At 48.8% G+C, this 21,792-nt stretch overlaps 3 protein-coding genes across 3 annotated transcripts; all 3 read right to left on the bottom strand.

Annotated features, from left to right (window-relative positions):
• Nucleotides 1-3,195: 3,195 nt before the first annotated feature.
• On the bottom strand, nucleotides 3,196-5,838 carry LOC135914528 (neprilysin-2-like). The gene has a single exon (XM_065447437.2). The coding sequence runs from the start codon at nucleotides 5,836-5,838 to the stop codon at nucleotides 3,196-3,198; it is 2,643 nt and encodes an 880-aa protein (XP_065303509.2).
• A 5,400-nt stretch (nucleotides 5,839-11,238) lies between these two features.
• Nucleotides 11,239-16,756, bottom strand: LOC139054659 (mucin-22-like). The gene is made up of 2 exons (XM_070532043.1): nucleotides 12,566-16,756; nucleotides 11,239-12,414 (listed from the first exon to the last, which is right to left on the bottom strand). The coding sequence occupies exon 1, from the start codon at nucleotides 16,359-16,361 to the stop codon at nucleotides 12,591-12,593; it is 3,771 nt and encodes a 1,256-aa protein (XP_070388144.1). The 5' UTR covers nucleotides 16,362-16,756; the 3' UTR covers nucleotides 11,239-12,414; nucleotides 12,566-12,590.
• On the bottom strand, nucleotides 11,381-12,235 carry LOC135914516 (anti-sigma-I factor RsgI2-like). Its single transcript, XM_065447424.2, has one exon. The coding sequence runs from the start codon at nucleotides 12,233-12,235 to the stop codon at nucleotides 11,381-11,383; it is 855 nt and encodes a 284-aa protein (XP_065303496.2).
• Nucleotides 16,757-21,792: the final 5,036 nt, after the last annotated feature.

Below are 21,792 nucleotides of genomic sequence, written 5' to 3'. Positions count from 1 at the left end.
ATATCTCGACAGATTCAGCGATCGGCCGGGTAGAACCGAACTGATAACGCATGAAATTGAGCTGACCTCTACCGAACCAGTAAGATCAAAACCTTACAGGGTGTCTCCAAGACAGAGAGAGATTATGGAGGCAGAGATACAGCGCATGCTAGAGTTGGGAGTTATTGAGCCCGCTGAGAGTGACTACACGTCACCGCTAATACTCGTAGAAACCCCTAACAAGGACCCTCGTCCGTGTGTTGACTACAGGAAGTTAAATGCCATCACTAGGGATCAGCTGTACCCGATACCCAACATTGAGGAACGAATTGAAAAAGTTAGCGCTGCTAAATACATTTCAACTATAGATCTCGTGCGGGGGTACTGGCAAGTTCCCCTTTCAGAAAGTGCCAGCCGCTATGCCGCATTCATCTCGCCTGTAGGCACTTTTCGCCCTCTCGCACTCAGCTTCGGGCTGAAGAACGCGCCGTTTAGCTTCTCTAAGTTAATGGATATTGTCCTAAAAGACTTACAGGAGTTCGCCTTACCTTATCTTGATGATGTAGCCATTTTTTCGGACAGCTGGGAACAACACGTATCGCACCTCAAACAGGTGTTCTCACGGCTGAGGGAAGCCGGCTTAACGATGAAAGCGGAAAAGTGTAGGTTTGGTTGTTCGCAGGTTACTTATCTGGGCCATGTTGTTGGTCAGGGCATGAGACGGCCGGCTGAGCTGAAAATAGCGACGATTGGAGATTTTTCTCAGCCGCGCACGAAAACGGACGTTCGTTCATTTTTGGGACTTGTGGGGTACTATCAACGGTACATTCCGAATTACTCGCAATTGGCAAGTCCATTAACAGACGCCCTCCGAAAGGGAGCACCGAGTAACGTACACTGGGATAAGGACAAAGAGAACGCTTTCCAAAGTTTGAAAACGCTATTGGTTTCTCGCCCTGTGCTTCGCGCGCCAGACTACACAAAGGAATTCATAGTTCAATGCGACGCAAGCGACAGAGGTATGGGCGTGGTACTTAGTCAGGTCGGCGACGATAACGAGGAGCATCCTATCCTCTATGCCAGCCGTAAACTAAATGTAAGGGAGGAAGCCTACAGCGCTTCAGAGAAGGAATGCGCTTGTTTGGTTTGGGCCGCCCAGAAGTTGTCGTGTTACTTGTACGGAGCGAAGTTCATCTTCGAGACCGACCACTGTCCTCTGACGTGGCTCAATCAAATGTCACACAAAAACGGCCGCTTGCTCCGATGGAGCCTCACTCTCCAAGAGTACAACTTCTCCGTTAGATATAAGAAGGGAAAGTTGCATAGCAATGCGGATGGTTTGAGCAGGCTAATTTGAATTCTGCGTTTGAGGGTCCCGCCTAAATTTTGGGGTTACTAGTGTTAGCTTTTCTTTGGGCGAAGAAAATCCCCTCTCATTCAGCAGAATTCCCTCCATTAATTGCTGAATTTGTCAGCAGGAATTTGCTTCAGAAATTGGCATAGTGAAATGCAGCATTTTCTTTGTTTCTGCACTTATGTTGTTGTTGTTTTTTTGAAGCCTAGCGAGTCTAAAGTGAGAGCCAATGCACGTCATCTCGGCGCAGAGCCGTGTTGTGGGGTTCATTTTGCAGTTGCCTGTCCTTGTTGAATGTTTTGGGGCGGTGACATCAATGCACCAGTGGTCGCTGCGAGCCAAGACATCAATCCCCCCCCTGACCAACAGCCGTTCTCTTCCTGCCTAGCGGTTGTCAGCGCTAGACAGTCGAGACTTTTCGGGCCATGGAGGCGCTGTCAAGAATGGCGAGTTGCGCAACAAGATTGCCACCTTGCCACCCGATTACGACAAGGGGTGCAAGACGCGCACCTCTCCCTCTCCGTCGCTGCAGCTGGGAGGCGTTCAAAGAAGCGGCCTTTGCGCTGGAATCCGCCGCCTTCCTCCAGCCCCTTCGACATTGTGACGGGACGAGTTCGGTGCGTGGACAATGATTCCAGAGTTCCCCAACGCGGAGCTGATTTGACACGCCTGGACAAGCCGCCGTGGGGACGACGTATTTTTGTGCTTCTCACGGTTCGGAGTGGCGCGGAACAACGAGCGACGCTCGATCGGCAACGATAGTTTCCCGGAACGGCACCCCGCGCGGTTGCCTCTGTGTACAGAGCGCGGTTGCCTTTGTGTACGTAAACTGATCTTCAGAGCAGCTGCGAGTTGGTGATGTGTAAACGAACAGTCGCCGCGTCGTAGGAACGGCGGATCGAGTGTATAAAAACTGTGGTTGTGCGAATGCTGAGGACACACTTCTCTTGAGCAGTCATGTTAGACTGGTTCACTTCTCTCATGCAGTCCTGTTGGACTAATACTCTTTTTCTCAAGCAGTCATGTTAGACTGAGTTAATTTCTGTAAATAAACCCTTTTCCTCGTTCTCGATGAGAAGCAGTTCTTCACTTCATCAACGATCTCAGCGTAAATAAGTTGGACGACGGCATGGGCCAGCTACCTTCGAATTCATGCCGTACTCCAATCTTGGCAAAGGACCACGGACGATGGGATTGAGCCCCCAATCCTGACAATAGCCAGACCTCTCCAACTTCATGGAACGACCTCTACTGGTTCCTTCAAGGAATTTTCGTCAACGTGTCGCGCGGACGTCCTTAAGTGCACGTCACCCTCCGCATTCAGTCGCAGGACAGCTAGCTTCGCTGAAAAAAAAAAAACCTTTCAGATCAGAGCACCTAAATCGGCTTGCGTATCTTAAAAGCCAAAGCTTGCTCGACCTATGCTGACAGCAGACGTTGACGCCACAAGAGCAATATAACACCGACACTATACATTGCACTTTATCGAGTCTATGCAGCCCGTTATGAGCACGTTCGTTGTACATACCTGCGCATTTCTATATATCTAAATTTTTGCAGATAACCGAGTACGAACGGTATTACAGAGCTCCTTCGCGCAGTTACTGACTCTGGGCTGCGGCGTTTGTATGTTTTTTTTTTATTTCGTTTGGAGCACCTGGCAGCACAGCGAGTGGACGGCTCGTTCCATGCTACAGGGTAAGGCACTAAATCGCGTCGAGGGCAGAGCACACTCTGAATGACTGCTAGTGAACACTTCTGCCACGCAGAGGAAACTGCCCTCTTGCCGTGCTATAAGATGGTGCAACAAGCGCGGGTGCACCTGCTTTAAACGGCAGGTTGGACAAAAGGACGCGGAAAAGCTACCAAAAGGAGCATGCCTTCGCTGGGTTCATCTCTGACCCTACGGGGCACTTGAATACCGCCGAGAACGGCGCAAATCTCGACACGGCAACGTTCAGCCGAGTCCTGGGTGGCACCGATATCTTAAAATGAAGGCGGTCTCTCGCCACGCCTTGCGGCTGCTCCGGCTCGCAGAACGTGGTAGCCCAATTGATGAAGAACAGCTTGCTGGTATTGAGGCCCTTGGGTTGGCCAGGAATGGGAGCGCTTTTTCCGCTGTTCTTGACCAACCAGCGATGGATGTTGTACAAAGGGCGCACAACAGCTCCGTCCTGGACGTTCTCTTCCATGAAGACGAACTTGTCGCGCAGTTCCTCCTGGATGTACAGCCTCGTTTCCTCGGCGAAGCTGTTCTGGAGGCACTTCGCCCTCTCGACGAAACGGTCCTCCGTCGTGGAAGTCCACCAGTGGCGAAGGTCACCGTCAGCGTCGATGGTCGAACCACGAATGCTCATCGCCGAGAACATGCCGCGCAGCAGCTCGCCCAGAAAGTACGGCACGGACGCTGTGTCTGGGCGTGGCGAGATCCCCAGGATGAAGTTGACGGTGGCCGGAGACACGGACAGTTCGTTGAGGTCAGGTTCGTAAACGAATCCGGGAACGAATGCGCTGTCCATCGCTGTCACCGGTTCGTGGAAGAGGCTGAGGTTGTCGCTGCGCCAGTACAACGCGCGCAGGTTCCGCTGCCAGTTGTAGACAGCTTCGATGAAGCTCACGTTGTCTTGAAGATGTGAATCGACGTCAACTTGACGGAGGGCGTCGTCTAGGTTCCTGGGTGCTAGAACCAGCTTCATGCGTTCTATCTTAAGAACAGCCACAGATGCCTCTTCCTGCGTCAACCAGGACGTGTGGGTGGCAGCCTGCTTCATTTCGTTGCGCGCCAGGTGCTCCATGTTTTGTAACTCATCGGCGAGGTCGCCGGACAAAAGAGAAGGGGCTTTCTTCAGAATGTGAGACCACACCAGTGCTCTAGTGGCGAGAGGGTAGAGTCGCTCCAGGAGGAACATGCATGCCTGGAGTCGCTTGGAGACGCCACTGGCTAGATGATGGTCGTAGCTGAGAGAGACCATGAAGTCAGCCTTGTTGGTAGGAAGAAGTGGAGAAAGGAAGACGACCAGCTTGTAACCCACATAGTTTAGCACAGTGCGGGCCGCCACGTGGGACAGGAGGCTGGTCAAGTGGTTGAAGTACACTGGGTCGAGGAGAGCAATTTTTCCCTTGGAATGGTGGCCCAGGTTTCCGTCGAGGAAGTGTTGGAAGTAGGATTGCCAATTCCAGTGAGGATATGACCTTATCTTAGCTACGGGGAGCGTCACGTGCAACACTGGAACACTGCGAGCGGAGTGAGAGGCCGCGATGCTCATTCTTTCTTCCAAGTCCATGATCGCCAGAACGCTTGGCAATATGTCGTGGCCGGTAGGGTTCCACAAGGACAAGACTTCGTACATGAATTCGCCGTATGCTTTAATGTCTTTTCCGGGAAAAGCGTCCTTGTACAGCCTGAGCAGTATTGGCGGCGAGTTGACATGAAGCATGATTTCGTGAGTTGTTGGCCGCTCTCTGAGAGACATGCTTACCAAAGTTGAAAAACCAAGCAGCTTCTCAGCTTTAGCTGCTACCTTGTGGGCCTCGTAAACCGAGACGGAGTCACCGTGCGGCCACTCGCCCAATCCCATGTCAGCCAGTATTCTGCGAAATACTTTCCAGTCGGTGTCTCTTTTAGAACCGGGCTCACAGCGCTGCATGAACAGTGATGCCTCGCTTACGAACGATGTTCGAGTTTTTCCAGAGTCCACCGGATGATTCTTCAACATGTCCCAGAAACCCAACATGGTAGAGGTGGACGCTGCGTACGCGTACGGCTGCAAGCTGACGTCAGCGTTCCGAAACCATTTGTTCGAACAGACATGTGAGTAGAAATCTTTACACGGCGAGACGGAGTAGTTGAGTTTGTCATGCAGGTACCGGCTTTGCCATTGGCACGACTCCGATGTGCACTCGCTGCGTGGCGTCGTAGACCGCCGAGATCGCAAAATGGCGTTTGCAGGAGTGGGGACTGGGAGGCGGTTGACGATGGCCCCTCCCGGGGGAAACTCTTCGGATATGACCTTGAGCACTTTGCCCGCGGAGCCAAAAACGACGACGATCACCAGGACCACTAGGAGCGCCAAGGGATAGAGGGACCAGCTCCTCGAGGCACGCTTTGGCGGCGGCGGCTCCTCGTAGGGCTCGCTGCTCTGAGACTCTACCGCCCACCGCGTCGACTGTGCGCTGTGACGGGCATTCCGGAGTCTCCTAGGGCTGACAGAAGGGGCGCTGCTGCAGTTTCCGTCGTCGTCCTGTGGCGCTAGAAGCTGGCCGACCGACTCGCTCCTGTGGTTTCGGTTGCGACGGCGTTTCTTTTGCTTGGCGTCGGGTTGCGGAGACGACGGAAGCTGCTCAGTTGGGTGTAAGGTGGTCGTGGGCCACTGCTCCGGAATTACTTGAGGCACGGGACTTTCCTGAAAGAAGCGCACCGAAGGTGCGGGGAAGGCTTGTTGGTTACCGAATTGCGGAGGCGCGAATGCCAAATGGACGGGGTAGGACGCGTAGGGAGCCGCCATGCCTTGCGTATGGACGTGGGCCGAAGAGGGCGCGGGGAACCAGGCAGTGCTACGCGGCGAGAACGGCGCCACCGGTGAAGCGGAGAGCGAAGACAGCGGTGCCATCGAGAAACCTCTCCGAGGACTCCCGAACTGCCGCCGGCGTTTGGGACGCGGCGAAGGACTCATAAACGCTGTCTGACCGAAAGCGTCCATGGGGCAAAGGCTTAGGAGATTTTGGGATATGCGAGACACAATGCACGGCTGGGCACGAGGGCGGGCCGCTCTTTATCCTCTTTGCCTCGAGGCGTGAGACCCGTGCTCACGGGCCAATGTTTCTCGGTGCGAGGGTAAACATTTAATTTGCCCGATTATGCAGGAGTGATTTTGCTTCTGGGCGATTAGTCGGCTGTCCTTTCTTTTGAGAAACTACCGCTGTACTCAAGGTTAATCACAGCAATAAAACACGATCAGAAGTAGAGGGGGCCCATTACGTTCTGATAAAATTACCCTATTGCGAGCACACTTTGCGAACACACGCAAAGTGCCTCGAGCGGCCAGTCGCACGGCAATTTCGCGTGTATTTTCGGGCTTCTTTCACACTCGGAAAAACACTCTTATGTTGCACATATATTGAGCAACAGAAAGCTGTATCGGGAGTTTTTCATGTTGCTCTACAATTTTCTCATTGATAGGTTTTATGTTACTATAATATTTGAAAAGTTGATTAATTAATTGAGACTAATTATCTAAGTATAGGCGGAATAAAAGATAATAGTGTCTCCAAGCGACGGCAAACAACATTACCTTGAATTTGTCAAGCTACGCGGCATTTGCATATTTTGAATGTTTGGCTCAAGTTACGTAGGGCACCCTGCATATTGCGTGGGCTGCTGGCACCATGCGCACAAAATGCACAAAAGCCTAAAATCGTTGGGAGTTGTATTTCTTTTTCTGCAGGAGGTTAGACAATTGATGAAAAGATGAATGACTGATTATTCGATCATATGGTAAAATGTTTTATCCGCTCATCTTGATACGGGTGCCATGTTAATTTTATGGGTCTGAGTGCTTAATCATTTAGCACTCATTTGAATAATTTCCACGCCTATGGGTGTGGCGTGGCACGATGCCTTCGCCTCTTTTACTGAAGATAAATAACTGCAACGTCCATAGCTTGTGTTCCTCAAAAAAAATTGCTAGCAGTTTTTCCATTGCCTGATTCATGGCCGATCCCCTAAAATTGGTTGCGCCATTTCACTAAGAAGCAAGAACAAGGTTTCCATGGAAAAATCAGTTGTGCCAATGAAGACAGCTTGGGGTTATGATTACCAGTCTAGACTAATGTATATTCCTCCGCTAAACCTACATATACGCAGGTCTGGTCTGGCGATATCGAAACTATTGACCATTATTTTTCTTTCTCTTGACGGTTTATTATACAAAGAAAAATACTTCTTAAAGCGCCGCTTCGTAAACTTGGTTTAAATTTAAGTGTTGGGTTATTAACTCGCTTTCGGCGCCTCGATACTGGGCTTTAGTTACAAGGACGCGTTTCACGAGTGGTGATTTCATTCAAGCAAGAAAACGCATATACCACGCTAATTCCTACTTTTCTTACTATTCTTGTTGTAATTCTAAATTCCTCTCAATTAACATTTTTGCGATATATGTTCTTATGCTTTATTTTAAGTTTAACCGTGCATTCATCTGGCTGTACTGGCCAATTACACAATACGCTTTTATAAGAAGTGCACTTTTTTCATGTTTTCTTTTTTGAAAACATCAACTGAGCGCACAAACACCCGATTCTTGGCCAATAACCCATTGTGGGTACATGTCATGTTTCAAAGGAACATCATCGTCATCATCCCATCGCCCGATCGGCAGTGTACAAAGTGGTGCACGAAGCAGTCGTAAACCATGCCGCCAGGTAAAGGAGGCCTCCTTCGTGTAGTTGCTGCTGTTCACTGCTTATGATGTGTAGCGGCTGAAGGTCACGAATATGTCCCCGAATATTCACCAAGCCACTCCTATAGCCATCGTGATGTGCTTATCATCGTCCTAGTGATTCTTGAATCACAGTTCCTTTAATTTTTCTATACAATCATAAGTCAGCCTGTGGCGGGTTAGGAAAAGAACACAAGGCGTGGACGAATAGAAACTAGGTGAAAAAAAAATGCCGGAAGATTCTACGCCCTGTGGGAATCGATGTCATGTGCAGGTAGCTTATCAAGTTAACGAAACGACCATGAGAACACCAAGACGTAGGCGGCTGTTTCATGACCTAATCACACGCATATCATGACATTCATGTCTTGACCGACCGTTTATGTTTGTCATGCACTCTTGTCATATTATGCCAATTTTAGTGCGTAAAGGGGCTCCTTTTCGCCAGCTGTGTCTCACACACACAGACGCGTGCAAGAATATACCGAATGCAAACATTTCACCACCGTAAACTTAAGCGACCAGCATGTTATGAATATGGTTTTTGTTGTCCCTCTCACTGGAGGCACCTACGTGCAATCCACAAAAGAACGACTACGAACCAAGATGATTAGGGCATTTGGCTCAACCCTTCAGTGGCCAAACGGAAAGTTCAGCAGGACATCTTTGATTTGAGTCTCAGTGCGATATAAATTTTGCACAGCATTCATTCGTGGCTCACGAGAACATCGTAGAGCAATGTTTAAGAGAGACAGGCACAACAAGGAGTCGAAATGAAAGAAGAAGAAGATATGTATACCGGTTCGCATCGGGTTCAATGTGCTTCTAATTGGTTCCGGTTGAGAGCCGGTTTGAGCCAATAAAGAAGTTTAAATGTTCGCGAAACGGTTACCAACGTCGAACCGCGGTTTGTGAACCCATTTACATCAAGTGCGCTCCATCCTACAGGTATCAGGTGTTGTCCTGCCAGGCGACACGGTGCACAGAGTCTCCAAATGACAGGACCTTGTTTGAAGTTTTTATTGAGATGAATCAGAAATGATGACGCTGGCACGTGTGAGACAGGACTGGGTGTTTTAGATGGTTTCAAGCATAGGATTTTAAGCTTACATAGCTACAGCAAGCATATAGGATTGTTAATTTTTTTCAGACTGTGACTCAAAAATGCGAGGCTAGATGAATTAATCTTGAAGACGTGCACATATTGACGAAGGTAACTAAGAGGACTAACATTTTATTGAATGGCGATTAATGCACACCACGCAAGCAGTTCTATGGTAAAGCACGCACAGTTTAATGATTGGTATTGTAATCATTATCAATTACTAAATGTTTGTTTCTTAACATTATTAATATGACGTATAATAGATGCGTGAAATTACGTACATACCAAGGCGGTTAAAGAAAAACCGCTAGAGTGCAAACTATTCCCCGAAGGTGAAGCCGCACAGCAGGGGCACGATAAAACTATAAACGATAAAAACGATGAAGAAGCGCTTTTCGCACCCTTCCCACGAGTTAAATCAACCTCCGTTAATCATGGCTTATTTTACCAGACAGATACTTATCTATGTGTATCGCTGTATTACTGGTTTTAGCGTGAAAACTGAACATCCTGACCCATCGTATTGGGGAAAATGTCATCAGTATTCAGAAGAAATGACTTTTTTCGTTGGAAACAACCAGCTTTTATTTTCTTATTAGCCTAGCATTACAAAAGTCAAATCACTTAATCTGCAAGCGGACATCTTGCGATAAGGCTCTATTTCAGGTGGAGTAAGAGCAAGCATTGGTTTCACTTTTCATCGTAAAAAGTTACGGGAGCTTTAACTTCCTTGGTATATACGGTGTGATCATTCTTAAGCTTGATGAATTTTTTAAAAATTGCCTGTGGCAGATAACATAATTATTGTCTTTGAGCTGCATTATTCCAAGAGGCGGACATTATTAGCCCGAAAAATCGAAACACATTTTCAACGAATTAACAAAAATTCATCCATTGAGTTCTTAATTACTTTACGGCACAAATTGTAATTTACGAGTGGCAGCTGGTGAGATTGCAAGACGCATCCACTTGAAATGAATTTCCAGGATTACACCAGTTTCGCGATATTATTTCCCAAGTGTGGGATGAGATACATGGGCGTTCCAGTTACTTTTGTGCTTCAATGCATAAAATAGTGTTTTGTTGAAAAAGTAAAGGGAACAACAGTGCAATATTACGGTGAGTTTGATGGCGCATCTCTCCAAACTGATGTCATTTGGGAAATTCATTCAAAGTGGATATGCCTTGCATTCCCACCGACAATTCATAAATTGGCATATGTGTCGCAAGGTAATTAAGATAGTTAGTCACCTTCTGCCATTTAGTTGAATATGTGTTTGTTTCTCATGCAGGTGATGTCCACCTCTCAGAACAATCTGGGTAAAGGACTAAAATTATGTTATCTGCAACGGGCGATCTTTAGAAATTCCCTAAGGCTTAATTAAATATGATCACCCCGTATAGGTCAGTGATGCCGATTCAAAAATTTCGACTTACTCTTTCCTTTTCTTTTTTCTCATAAATGGTCAATCTCACTTTATTGGCAAAACAATGCAGACAATAGTTAAGCGATTTCGCTGTCATACATGGACAAACTAAAGGATGAAATAAACATGTAGCTAACACCAGACATAATGCATGTACAGAGGCTACAAGCACACACACATCTCGAGAAAAGCCCTACAGACAATTTGATGTGAATTCTTCGGTGACGGCTTATACATTCAAAAGCAAAAACGAAATGAAGGCGACGTAAAGCAGCCACTTAACATGAGTGTAGAGGTGAACTCCCGTTCATGCAAATTAAGCTACTAGATTTACAGATTAACAGCAGACTAAATGTTGATGTTGTTCACGTTTGTTGGTAGCGGAGGCCTCGCGTTCCATAGCTGCTTCCTGCGTTCGCTCGTATATGCAGCAGGCCGCGCTTTCCCTGTCAAGCCATTGTTTACACGAACGCGATAGGAAGCAGCTCCGCTTCAGTTTACGAAACAGGAACTCCTGTCACAAAGCTTTTCCTGGTGTGCCACTTTCACTGACTCATTGTTGGCTGAAGTTGAACTGCGTGCGCCCTCTTCTCGCCACCTGTCCGATGGTGATCACCACAACTTGGTCAGAAATATGCGAAAAGTTCCTATTGTTGGAGTGAACAGGGTGTCGTCGCTACAGCAATGCACATAATTCTGTTTTGCGGGCATACATATATGTGCGCCAAAGGATTTGGCACACCCGGATATATAGAGTAACAAACCACTCATGTGTTGAACGAGACGATTAACTGAATCGTCTCCTGAATAACAGGAGCGAAATTATTAAGACTTGCCTTACTTACGTGCGGTTTATGGTTCGCCAGGTTAGTCACGGCGCTGTTAAACCAGATGAAATAATTATTATTTAGGGTCCAAGTCAAGAATACTGAAACGGTGCAATGTTACAGCTTTTTTTTATTATCATTGTGAACAGTGCGCAAAGAATGAAAGATATGATGCGGAGGTCGAGGAAGGGCGGTGTGTGGGCTTGTGTGTGTGAGAGTGTGTGTGATGGAGGACGGGGGTTGCTCGCTTGAGGTCATAGCAAGGGCATTGGGCTCATAGGCCGCGACAAAGAAGGAAGGTTCACGGGTTGTTTTGAAGTTTTGGTTACGCCGATCCTGCCCATGAACTCGTCGAGCCCCATGGGCAGCAGCATAGGATTAGGCATGTACGGCAGGTTCGGAAACTGTGACGAAGGCCTCCGAGTCGGATACGATGTAGGCCTCTGAGTTGACGGTAACGGAGGACTCTCAGTCGGTATTTTACTGGGTCGCTGAGTGGACAGTGTCGTAGGGCTTTGAGTTGACGGTAACGGAGGACTCTCAGTCGGTATTGTACTGGGTAGCTGAGTTGACGGTGTCGTAGGGCTCTGAGTCGGTAGTGTAGGAGGATTCACGGTCGGTGGCGTCGTGGGGCTCGAAGTAGGTGGCATCGTGGCGATTGGAGTAGGCGGCGTCGCGGGGATCTCAGTCAACGGAGACGATGAACTGACAGGCATTTGTGGAGTAGTCTCGCCAAAGGTAGTTTGAGCGGCCGTGTCAGTCATGGATGGAGTTTTCGTTTCTGGTTTTGCTGTTGTCTCCATGCCGGTTGTGAAGGTATTTTCTTGCACTGGTGTTGGTGTTGTGCCTGCCGGCGTTTCCACCGCCTGCGTTGTCGAGATTTCACCGATCGATGCGACTTCCACAGGCGTCCCTGTGGTTACTAACGTTGAGCCTGTTGGTTCTGGGGTTTCGGAAGGCGTTCCCGAAATATCCGATGAGGTTTTGGTAACGTCCGACGTCACTTCCGTCTCAACTGAGGGTGTCTGCGTGGCTTCTGGTTCCGTGCCTTCAATCATTGTTGTGCCTTGTTCTACCGTTGAATCCGTGTTACCGTCCGTAGGACTCATGGTTGCAGCTGTGCCTGACTCCGCCATCGGAACTTCGGTGGATTCTTCTGCGTTTGTCTTTTCTTCTGCTGTCGGTACGGCGGATACGGTTGATGCGGGGGGCAAAGGCACAGCTCGTTTTCCAAGGTTGTGCCTGATTGGAGCGCCCACCGAAGGTCCTCCAGCAGCCAAGCTGTTACCTACGTAAAGAAATGGCAGTGCCTAGTTCATGAAAAACTGCAAACTTCTTTGCACCCAAATCCTAAGTGTTCGCTTGATAAATGAAAAATTCTGGTTCCTAAGAATGCCGTGATGCAAGTGCGAATAAGTAAATACATTATCCATACGTACCTAGTGCACAGTGCTTCGTAGCGACTCAACCCTGCAACTGCAATATAATACTGGAGCCTACTAGACCGCCTTGAATACCTTCATCTGTGTAAGTCAAGCTTTCGGGAGGCAATGTTGGTGATGCTGCAGGATAGCCAAGCAAACTGCCCCCAATCCCAACGTGAGTGAAGGGCGGTAGGCTTGGGGTGCTGCCTCGACGGTCAATCAAGTGGCCGCTTATACCTTCGTCAGTGAACGGAATATTTCCCGAAGTTGAAGCTGTTGTCAAGTTGCTTCCTGGACCTGCTGTTGTGGACGTCGTTTCTAAATTTCTGCTTGTTTCCTCAACTTCTGTAACCATTGTGCTGAAATGTCCTCCGTGCGTGGTAGTGCTCAGCTCGTTCTGATGTGGAGACGTCGTATCTGCACTGGCGGTGGTCATTTCGGTTTGCTTCTCTGTCGCCCTACTTGCCCCGGTGGAATAACTTTCTGTTTGTTCTTCATAATTACTGGTGGCTGTGAAATGTGCAAGTGTAGTAAGATTTAAAGAGCTATGAGTTGCCGACGGCTCAGTAGATGATTCGAAGGGTACCGGTGAGACGCTCGTACCCTCATGTTGTTCAGTTTCTGTCGTGCTCTCTGTCTCGGCGTTTGTCACAGCAGACGAGTAAGGGAATGAAGATACTTCTGGCGGTGAATATGTGACCTCGCCCACTGTGGATGTAATGCTGTTACCCTCGCCTTCCGTTGACGAGCTTTCTTGTGTTGTGAAGGTGATGTCACGTGTGGTTACCTCACCATCAGTGACATGCCATGTAGCGTGCCTTTCAGTTGTGGGCAGTGCACTCGATTCCGTAAATTCCATCGTATTTTCCTGTTGCTTTGAAGTTTCAACCTTATCAGTGTTAGTGACGCTCACGGAGGAATATGTTGTAACCTCTGTAAGTAACTCAACCGACGTATCAGTTGAAACATCTGATTCTGTCGAAACAGTTTCCTTATTAGTGTAACTGGCTGTGCTGGTCTCCATCAGGTTGCCTTCTGTAGGTGTAAATTTCGTGAAGTATGTTGTGAAATCTACAATCGTACTGTACTGCCCCCATGTATGGGCTGGCGTGGATTCTGTGCTAGAATCTTCAGTAGTAAATGTTGCAGCATGACTTTCTGTACTTGTGTCGTAATACTCCGTTGCACTACCTACGGTTGTGGATACTGTCCTTGAACCTTCTGTAGTGATTGCTGTTGCGTGGCTTTCTGTATTTGTGTGGTAAGTCACCGTTGCACTACCTTCTGTTGTTGAGTCGTAAGTATCTGTTGCACTAACTTCTGTTGTTGGGCCATCGGTAACTTCTACATTTTCGCTAGTAATCTCGGTCACAATCAGTTCCGTCGTTGATTCTGCCCCTGCATTTGCAGTTGTCAAAGTCATCTCTGTACTGCTCAACGAAGACGTAGTCTCTGGTTCGTTCGTACCAGTCATGCTCCACAAATATTGCGTTGTCGATTGAACCGGTGTTTCTGTAAGCGGGCTATCCGTATCGGACTCGGTGAAAACGGCGGACGTCGACGATGTCGTCTCAGGGTCAGTCGTACTCGTCACCTGTTCTGTGGTCGATTGAACCGGTGTTTCTGTAAGCGGGCCATCCGTATCGGACTCGGTGAAAACGGCGGACGTCGACGATGTCGTCTCAGGGTCAGTCGTACTCGTCACCTGTTCTGTGGTCGATTGAACCGGTGTTTCTGTAAGCGAGCTATCCGTATCGGACTCGGTGAAAACGTCGGACGTCGACGATGTCGTCTCAGGGTCAGTCGTACTCGTCACGTGTTCTGTGGTCGATTGAACCGGTGTTTCTGTAAGCGAGCTATCCGTATCGGACTCGGTGAAAACGGAGGACGTCGACGACGTCGTCTCAGGGTCAGCCGTACTCCCCACCTGTTCTGTGGTCGATTGAACCGGTGTTTCTGTAAGCGGGCTATCCGTATCGGACTCGGTGAAAACGGCGGACGTCGACGATGTCGTCTCAGGGTCAGTCGTACTCGTCACCTGTTCTGTGGTCGATTGAACCGGTGTTTCTGTAAGCGGGCCATCCGTATCGGACTCGGTGAAAACGGCGGACGTCGACGATGTCGTCTCAGGGTCAGTCGTACTCGTCACCTGTTCTGTGGTCGATTGAACCGGTGTTTCTGTAAGCGAGCTATCCGTATCGGACTCGGTGAAAACGTCGGACGTCGACGATGTCGTCTCAGGGTCAGTCGTACTCGTCACGTGTTCTGTGGTCGATTGAACCGGTGTTTCTGTAAGCGAGCTATCCGTATCGGACTCGGTGAAAACGGAGGACGTCGACGACGTCGTCTCAGGGTCAGCCGTACTCCCCACCTGTTCTGTGGTCGATTGAACCGGTGTTTCTGTAAGCGGGCTATCCGTATCGGACTCGGTGAAAACGTCGGACGTCGACGATGTCGTCTCAGGGTCAGTCGTACTCGTCACCTGTTCTGTGGTCGATTGAACCGGTGTTTCTGTAAGCGAGCTATCCGTATCGGACTCGGTGAAAACGGAGGACGTCGACGACGTCGTCTCAGGGTCAGCCGTACTCCCCACCTGTTCTGTGGTCGATTGAACCGGTGTTTCTGTAAGCGGGCTATCCGTATCGGACTCGGTGAAAACGTCGGACGTCGACGATGTCGTCTCAGGGTCAGTCGTACTCCCCACCTGCTCTGTGGTCGATTGAACTGTCGTTTCAGTTAGCGTGACATCCGTAACGGATTCAGCAGTGAAGATGGTGGAAAACGACGGCGTTGACTCTGGTTCATTTGTACTATCTGTGCCCCACATCCGTTCTGTTGTCGATCGCAACGTTGTTTCCGCAGCTGGACTACCAGTGCCAGCCTCGTCAGAGGTGGAGGGCAATGGTGTTGTGTCAGCTTCATTGGTACTAGCCGTGCTCCACGAGTGCTCAGCTGTGGAGTGAATCGTCGTCTCTGTAAGCAGGTTACCTGTGACTGCCTCCAAAGTTGTGTCCGTATTTCCTGTTTCCGTAACCACGGTCGTCTCCTGCATGTTATGTGCTGTGATAGAGGGAGACGTCTGGCCCGTGTCAGTAGTCACGTCATTCCACGAAATCAATTCTGTTGTAATTGTAGATTGCGGTTCAGCAGAGTTCTCGCGCGTGCTCACGGTGGTCGAATCGGTATCAAATACTCCTGAAATGTTTTCCGTGACAACCGTACTTTGCTCTTTACTGGTTAGGGTGGTGCCTTCGCTGAGGGCTACGGTCGGGGTCCGTTCTTGCTCTGACTCGGTGGTGCGCTGTGGCTCCGTCGTTAAGCTTTCCGTGGCTATAGTGTGTGTGCTTTCTCCCGCCGTCGTGGCGTACAGAGACCAGTCTTCAGTCTCGTGGCTGGTCGACGTTTGCCTTCCATCGGTTACGAAAGTAACTGCTGTCTGGTTTTCTGTTGAAGTGGCCGTTACTGAAACAGCTGTGTACGTAGTTTGCGACACTGCAGGCATCTGAATAGTCGTCGTCTCAGCTGTGTCCGTACCTGCAACAGTTGCACCAGATTCCGATTGCGTCGATGCCATTTCGTGAGGAGTTTCTGCTGTCATTGTGAGCGTGCTAGATCTACTAACGACTTCAGAAGAGCCGTCCATTTCCGTAGTCTCCTGTGACGGGTTCGTAATCGCAGAAGGGGGCGTCCTAGTGGTAGAAGGGGTAGAACTGGTAGTGGTCATCGGCGACGTCGTTGATGAGCCAATTGTCACGGTCGTCGCAGGTTTGGTGGGAGTTGTTGGCTGTTGCTGGAACACCGGGATGGACATGAGCGCGTAGAGGCGCGCCACCTGCTGCACTGAGTTGGCATTTCCGTACACGAAGTTGTACACTTTCTCTGAGGACGTGTTTCCCTGGGTATCGCGCACGACTCCGCCCAGGAAGCCGAACGACCTGGCGGTGCCGCGACCGTTGCTGCCGGTACTGCTCTGGCCGTCCTGGCGACCTACAGAAGCGGACGAGCGGGCAAGGTGCGGTTTAAGTTCCGGAAATGCAGCTGACAATATTGCGAGAGCAAGTGCGCGTGCAGGCGCAGCCGTGCGGGTGCAGGTTTCACGTGAACTACCGAAGTGATGTGGCAGTGCCCCAATGTGCAGTGGCGCGAGGCAGCAGCGGTGCGTGCGACGAAGCGTTCGGACACCTAAAGGGCTGCAGAAGCGCGATAAAGCTGATATTTCCTGCGCGGACCCCCCGTGTAGATTTCTGAAGATCTAGTTTCATTAATCATTCATAAAGAATACTTTCATAACGAGTCACCATACGAACATTTAACAAAATCTTGAAAGTCAACTTGTTTAATCAAGCTACACTACATACGTTCCTACGCTATTGCCTTTTTCGCAAAAAGGCAATAGCGCAAAAGCTTTCGTAGGCCGAATCACAGCCGACGTCATTTACTACCCTGGAAATTTGGCGTCTACAGAGAGCGTTCTCCTGCTCTTCCATTAGCTGTCATATAAGCAAGGACAATGAATAATTGCTGCGTGCGACTGTAATAGCGTTGTTTTGGTAATACTGAGTGTCTATGCTGAAATCTTGTACTTCATAAAAATATTTTGCGAAGATTACATAATAAATAATACACCTCTGCACTTCTCTATACAGTTTTCGAGATTGGAGCATCACTAAAGGTGCAAATTTTTGTCGTGCCTGCTGACTACTCGAAGCGGCAGGAACATTTAAAATACGTCGTTCCACTCAGTTCAGTGGCAAACAGCTACTGTTTGAGTCATAATGCATGTTCTAACTTGTGACGCACAGATTATATGCGTTGTAAGACAACTGAGCAAATTAAAAATTAAATTATGGGGTGTTACGTGGCAAAACCACTTTCTGATTATCAGGCACGCCGTAGTGGGGGACTCCGCAAAGTTTGACCCTCTGGGGTTCTTTAACGTGCACCTAAATCTAAGTACACGGGTGTTTTCGCATTTCGCTCTCATCGAAATGCGGCCGCCGTGGCTGGGATTCGATGCTGTGACCTCGTGCTCAGCAGCCCAACATTACTGACAACTGCTCAACGGCAGCTGTTTAATGTGAGATATACAATGCGAATATTCGAAGGGCAAAAGCACACTTGCGCATGCATTTAATAAAGAGACAGGAAAGCGTTTATTGTGTCCTCCATGACTTGCTTGCTTGCAAACATTCGCACCTGGATAATGGTACCGCACACTTCATTATTTCGTCTTATGATGCGTGCCTTGCTTGGCAGTTGAAGAGCTACCTGTTGTGATTACTTAGTGGCTTCGGTGTTGCGCTGCTAAGCACAAGGTCGCGGGATCGAATCCCGGCCACGGCGGCCGCATTTCGATGGGGGCGAAATGCTAAATTACCCATTCACTTAGATTTAGGTACACTTTAAAGAACCCCAGATGGTCAAAATTAATCTGAAGCCCGCCACTACGGCGTGCCTCATAATCAGATCGCGCTTTTGGTGCATAAAAACTGCATAACCTTCTTTTTTCTTCTTTTTGCAGCTGAAGGAAAAGGTAAAAACTTTAAGGAAGAGCGATTAACGAGGTGCACGTTAGATTCAGCATGAAGCATACTTAAAGGGACTCTAACGGAAAATATCAAGACGAGTTAGATCAACAAATCATTTGTCTAGAACTACAGCACCGTTTTTCTAAGTGCCAATATGTCACTTTGTTGCGTAAAAGACTACCCCTCAGCTACGACTCAATTTTAGTCGCCCGCGCCAAAGTGCACGAGTTAACGTAATATCACATGCACGTGACCTCGTTCTCTGCCGCTCTCTGTGTATCAGCCAGCGCTCACTTCACTCGAGAGGTACCATAGCTCGAAATAAGTATCGCTACATCAATTTTCCATTTTCACCATTTTCTCGCTCGCAAAAGCACTGTTAATTCTGACTAGGATCGAATGACGAATTCGTTATTACATAATGTCGTTGTTCCAACCCAGCTCGACTTAATATTTTGCTTTAGTGCACCTTAGAAGGGACGCTAGAGAGGAATATTGTAGGATAAGCAGTATTAGCCAGTTATAGGTGCGCTATAACAAACGGCTACTCTCGTTAGACCGCGTCGGGATCGCCGAGGTGCCGCCGAGGTGCCGTTGATGACTAGTCGGAATTACGAAGCATCAGCTGCCGCGCCACCACGTGATGATGGTGCCAGATAAGACGGTAACGCGCTCCATGGCGCAAGCGTGAGCGTCGCTTCATAAACCGACGACAAGGACGATCAGCGCAGCAAGCGCGAGTGCACGAGGCGTGTGCCGCGCAGAGGTGTATAGGAGATAGGGGCCTGCGTGCTTTGTACTAAGTTTCTTTTTACAGCGAAGCTGTATATGGCTATAGCCGATTCGTCCGTCCGTCTGTCGCCTGTACGCCGAAAATTTCTCCGGCGCAACGCCATGCGTAGAAAAGAGAGAGAGAGAGAGAAAGGCGCGCGATTGGCTGCGCCAGACGTCGTTGCTCTCCGTCGCAGCCGAGCGTGCCCGCAGCAGTTTCTCTCCGGCTCCGAAATGGGGTAGGCCACGCGTCACACGTACTCCTGAGGAGAAGGCAGCTTTCGATCAGCAACGCCGCGAGCAGAACCGATAACGAGCTCGTCTATTCCATGCTGATGCTCCAGCCCGGGCACAAGAGGCCCGTGCAGTCGAGCGCAAGCAGCAACTGCGTATCGAGGATCCGGTACGGTCGGGATTAAGGGCAGTGATGAACACCGGGGCCGCACCTTTCAGCTTCGCTGGTTAACCATCTGTAGTGAGTGCTTGGGCGGCGATTTTTTTTTTAAATATCGTTTCGTTGTGGCTAGGCGTCTTATTTCTGGTGCTTTATTTTTGCGTCTGACGAAGTACCGCTCCAGGTACCCGAGCGGTAGCGAGAACACTTCAACCGGTAAAGAGGCCAAAACTAGAAACACGTGGCGGCGCACCGCCCTGATGTGGCCCCGCCAGCTTGCCCTGACGTCATGAACCGATCTTGAGTGTCCGCTCAGGTGTAGTTGATCATATATCGATAAAAATAAAAGCCTACCTTGAATTCTACAGGACGCAGAGGCTCAACCTAGCAAGTTTCGATAACTTTAAAAAACTCTGCCGAAATGTCCCAAATTAGAGAAAAATGTAAATCTTGAAGTTTGTGAAGTCACACTCTACGTACCAGCGCTGAGCTATCGACGCGAAATTCACTAAGTTTGGCATGAATTTTGTCCATTCTAGTAACCACTTTCTCGAACGAACGAATGAAACTAAGGTTCCGGAAGAATAATTTATCAGCCTAAACCGATTTAATGGTGGTCTTTTGAAGAAATGACAGAGGAAAAAAAGATGCATGTGATGCATGCATGCATGCATTACAGTGCCCACTACACTGCTAAAGGTGGTCAGTCAGGACTAAAGATGTAAGCGGTCGAAGAAGAAAAAAAAACTTCGGGGGAAAAAAATGTTTCTCTTCTCGTTTTTTTTTTAACCAGGATAAAGTTGAAAAGAAAAAAAAATAGAGCTTCCCCTCAGAAGTTCCTGTTTGTAGTCGCCTCCAAGTAACGGACTCAGCTCTGTTCAGTTTAGTGTGAGGCGGTGGTAATACGAGTCCCGTGCAGCTAAAAACTTTCTACCCCGATATATACGAGAGCGATATGTGCAAGCTATGCAAGTCTGTTAGAGCCACCCTTCAACACATGTTGTGGGGATGTGAAATATACCAAAATAAAATGGCAGCCTCCCCAGACAATCTACGGGCGCGGTGGTCGGCCGTGCTGCTCAGCTCAGAACTCCAAGACCAACTTTGGGCCGTCCAGCGAGCCAAGGAAGCCGCACGGGAGCAGCAGCTCCCAGTGGCCATCTAGGCGGCCCCAGGCCCGGGCCTCCCAATCGCCGGATTCCAAATAAAGTTATCACATCATCACATCCCCTCAGAAGTCTTCTGTTGCGATGAGACACCTTTCGACGTATCTAAATGTTTGGTCAAAAGGAGGAGTTCGGGAGTCTGTGAAGCCCCTGGATCCACGTGGTGGCGAGGACTTTGCGGCAACCAACCCTTGAGCCCCCTCGCCTGTAGCGTACTCCAGATAGCCACTGCACTGCAGATTCGCACTTCTTCTGCAGCCTAAGAAAGAGACTGGTCCGTGTTTGGAAATGTGCACATCAAGCTACGTAACAGGCTCGCAGAGAATCGCGTGCAAGAACTTGTGCGCGGCACTCGAACCTCAATGTCCGGAAGGCTTCGTCCGCTGCACAGCAAAGCGTTGACGCGTCAAGCGGAAATGAAGCGGACGCAAGATTGATACAAATGTCGGTCTTGGCGCTTTGATGTGGAATTAATGCCTGACATGGAAATCGTGCCTAGAATTTGAACCCGGAAGCTCTGCTGGGACTTTTGTGATGCAATAATGTAACAATTTACAATTATATTCTTTTCAGTGTTATCGATATAAATGCGTGGGGTTTTTCACAGCTCTGTGCGCAATCATTCTTTTTTGTTTCAATTTTTCGTATTTTTCTAAAAAAAGAAAGAAAGAAGCCAGTTCTTTTTTTTTTTTTCACGCGCCTCAAAATTTTATGAAATTTCACATCTCTAGTCAGGACTGCGGATATTACAAATATAACCGAAGCACTTTTGTACGCCCCTGCACCGGTAACGCCTAAGGCTGTGCATGAGTACTGCTGCAGAGAACACACCAGAAGGGATAGAATAAAGAAGAATCTAACGGGCTCTGTCCTTCAATTTGAACTGAGAAGGCAGCGTGAGTGCATGGGTGCCATATCGCTACGACATACCACACGAAAGAAGTGAATGTAAATGGCTCAACACTTTCACGAGAATTCGAGTCATAAGAGCCGCAACGACTCAGTTATTAATTAGTAAGAGGAAGCTTTGGTACATGCATTTGGAAATGGCGAGCAGAAATCTGTTTCCGCATGCACCACGCATAAACATCATACTAATCGCTCCTTCTCTACGCATCCCGAGTGCACCTTTGCGAGGCTGACTATTGATAATACTTGCGCAAGTGTGTGGCAATTTGTCTTCTTCGCTTATTTTTTATTTACCTTATGGCGTATAGGTGTGTAGGTATACGGCATTAGATTGAACTGATGTGAGCGGGAAGCTTTAGCGCAGTCAGCTGCAGGTAAGATGAAGCAGCCTATAGCGGCAAGCATAGGCAAATGTGGCCGGCGAATGGAAGATGGGAAGCGTGCGGAGCTCATGTATCGAAGGAGAACTTCATA

The sequence above is a fragment of the Dermacentor albipictus genome, chromosome 1 (genome assembly GCF_038994185.2).
Source record: "Dermacentor albipictus isolate Rhodes 1998 colony chromosome 1, USDA_Dalb.pri_finalv2, whole genome shotgun sequence".
NCBI lineage: Eukaryota > Metazoa > Arthropoda > Arachnida > Ixodida > Ixodidae > Dermacentor > Dermacentor albipictus.
This window is presented reverse-complemented; position numbering and strand designations above follow the sequence as displayed.

Bases quoted from the DNA above. Each gene is read 5' to 3' on its own strand.
- LOC135914516 (XM_065447424.2), bottom strand. From the start codon at position 12,235: ATGAGTCCTACGGACGGTAACACGGATTCAACGGTAGAACAAGGCACA.
- LOC139054659 (XM_070532043.1), bottom strand. From the start codon at position 16,361: ATGTCCATCCCGGTGTTCCAGCAACAGCCAACAACTCCCACCAAACCT.
- LOC135914528 (XM_065447437.2), bottom strand. From the start codon at position 5,838: ATGGCGGCTCCCTACGCGTCCTACCCCGTCCATTTGGCATTCGCGCCT.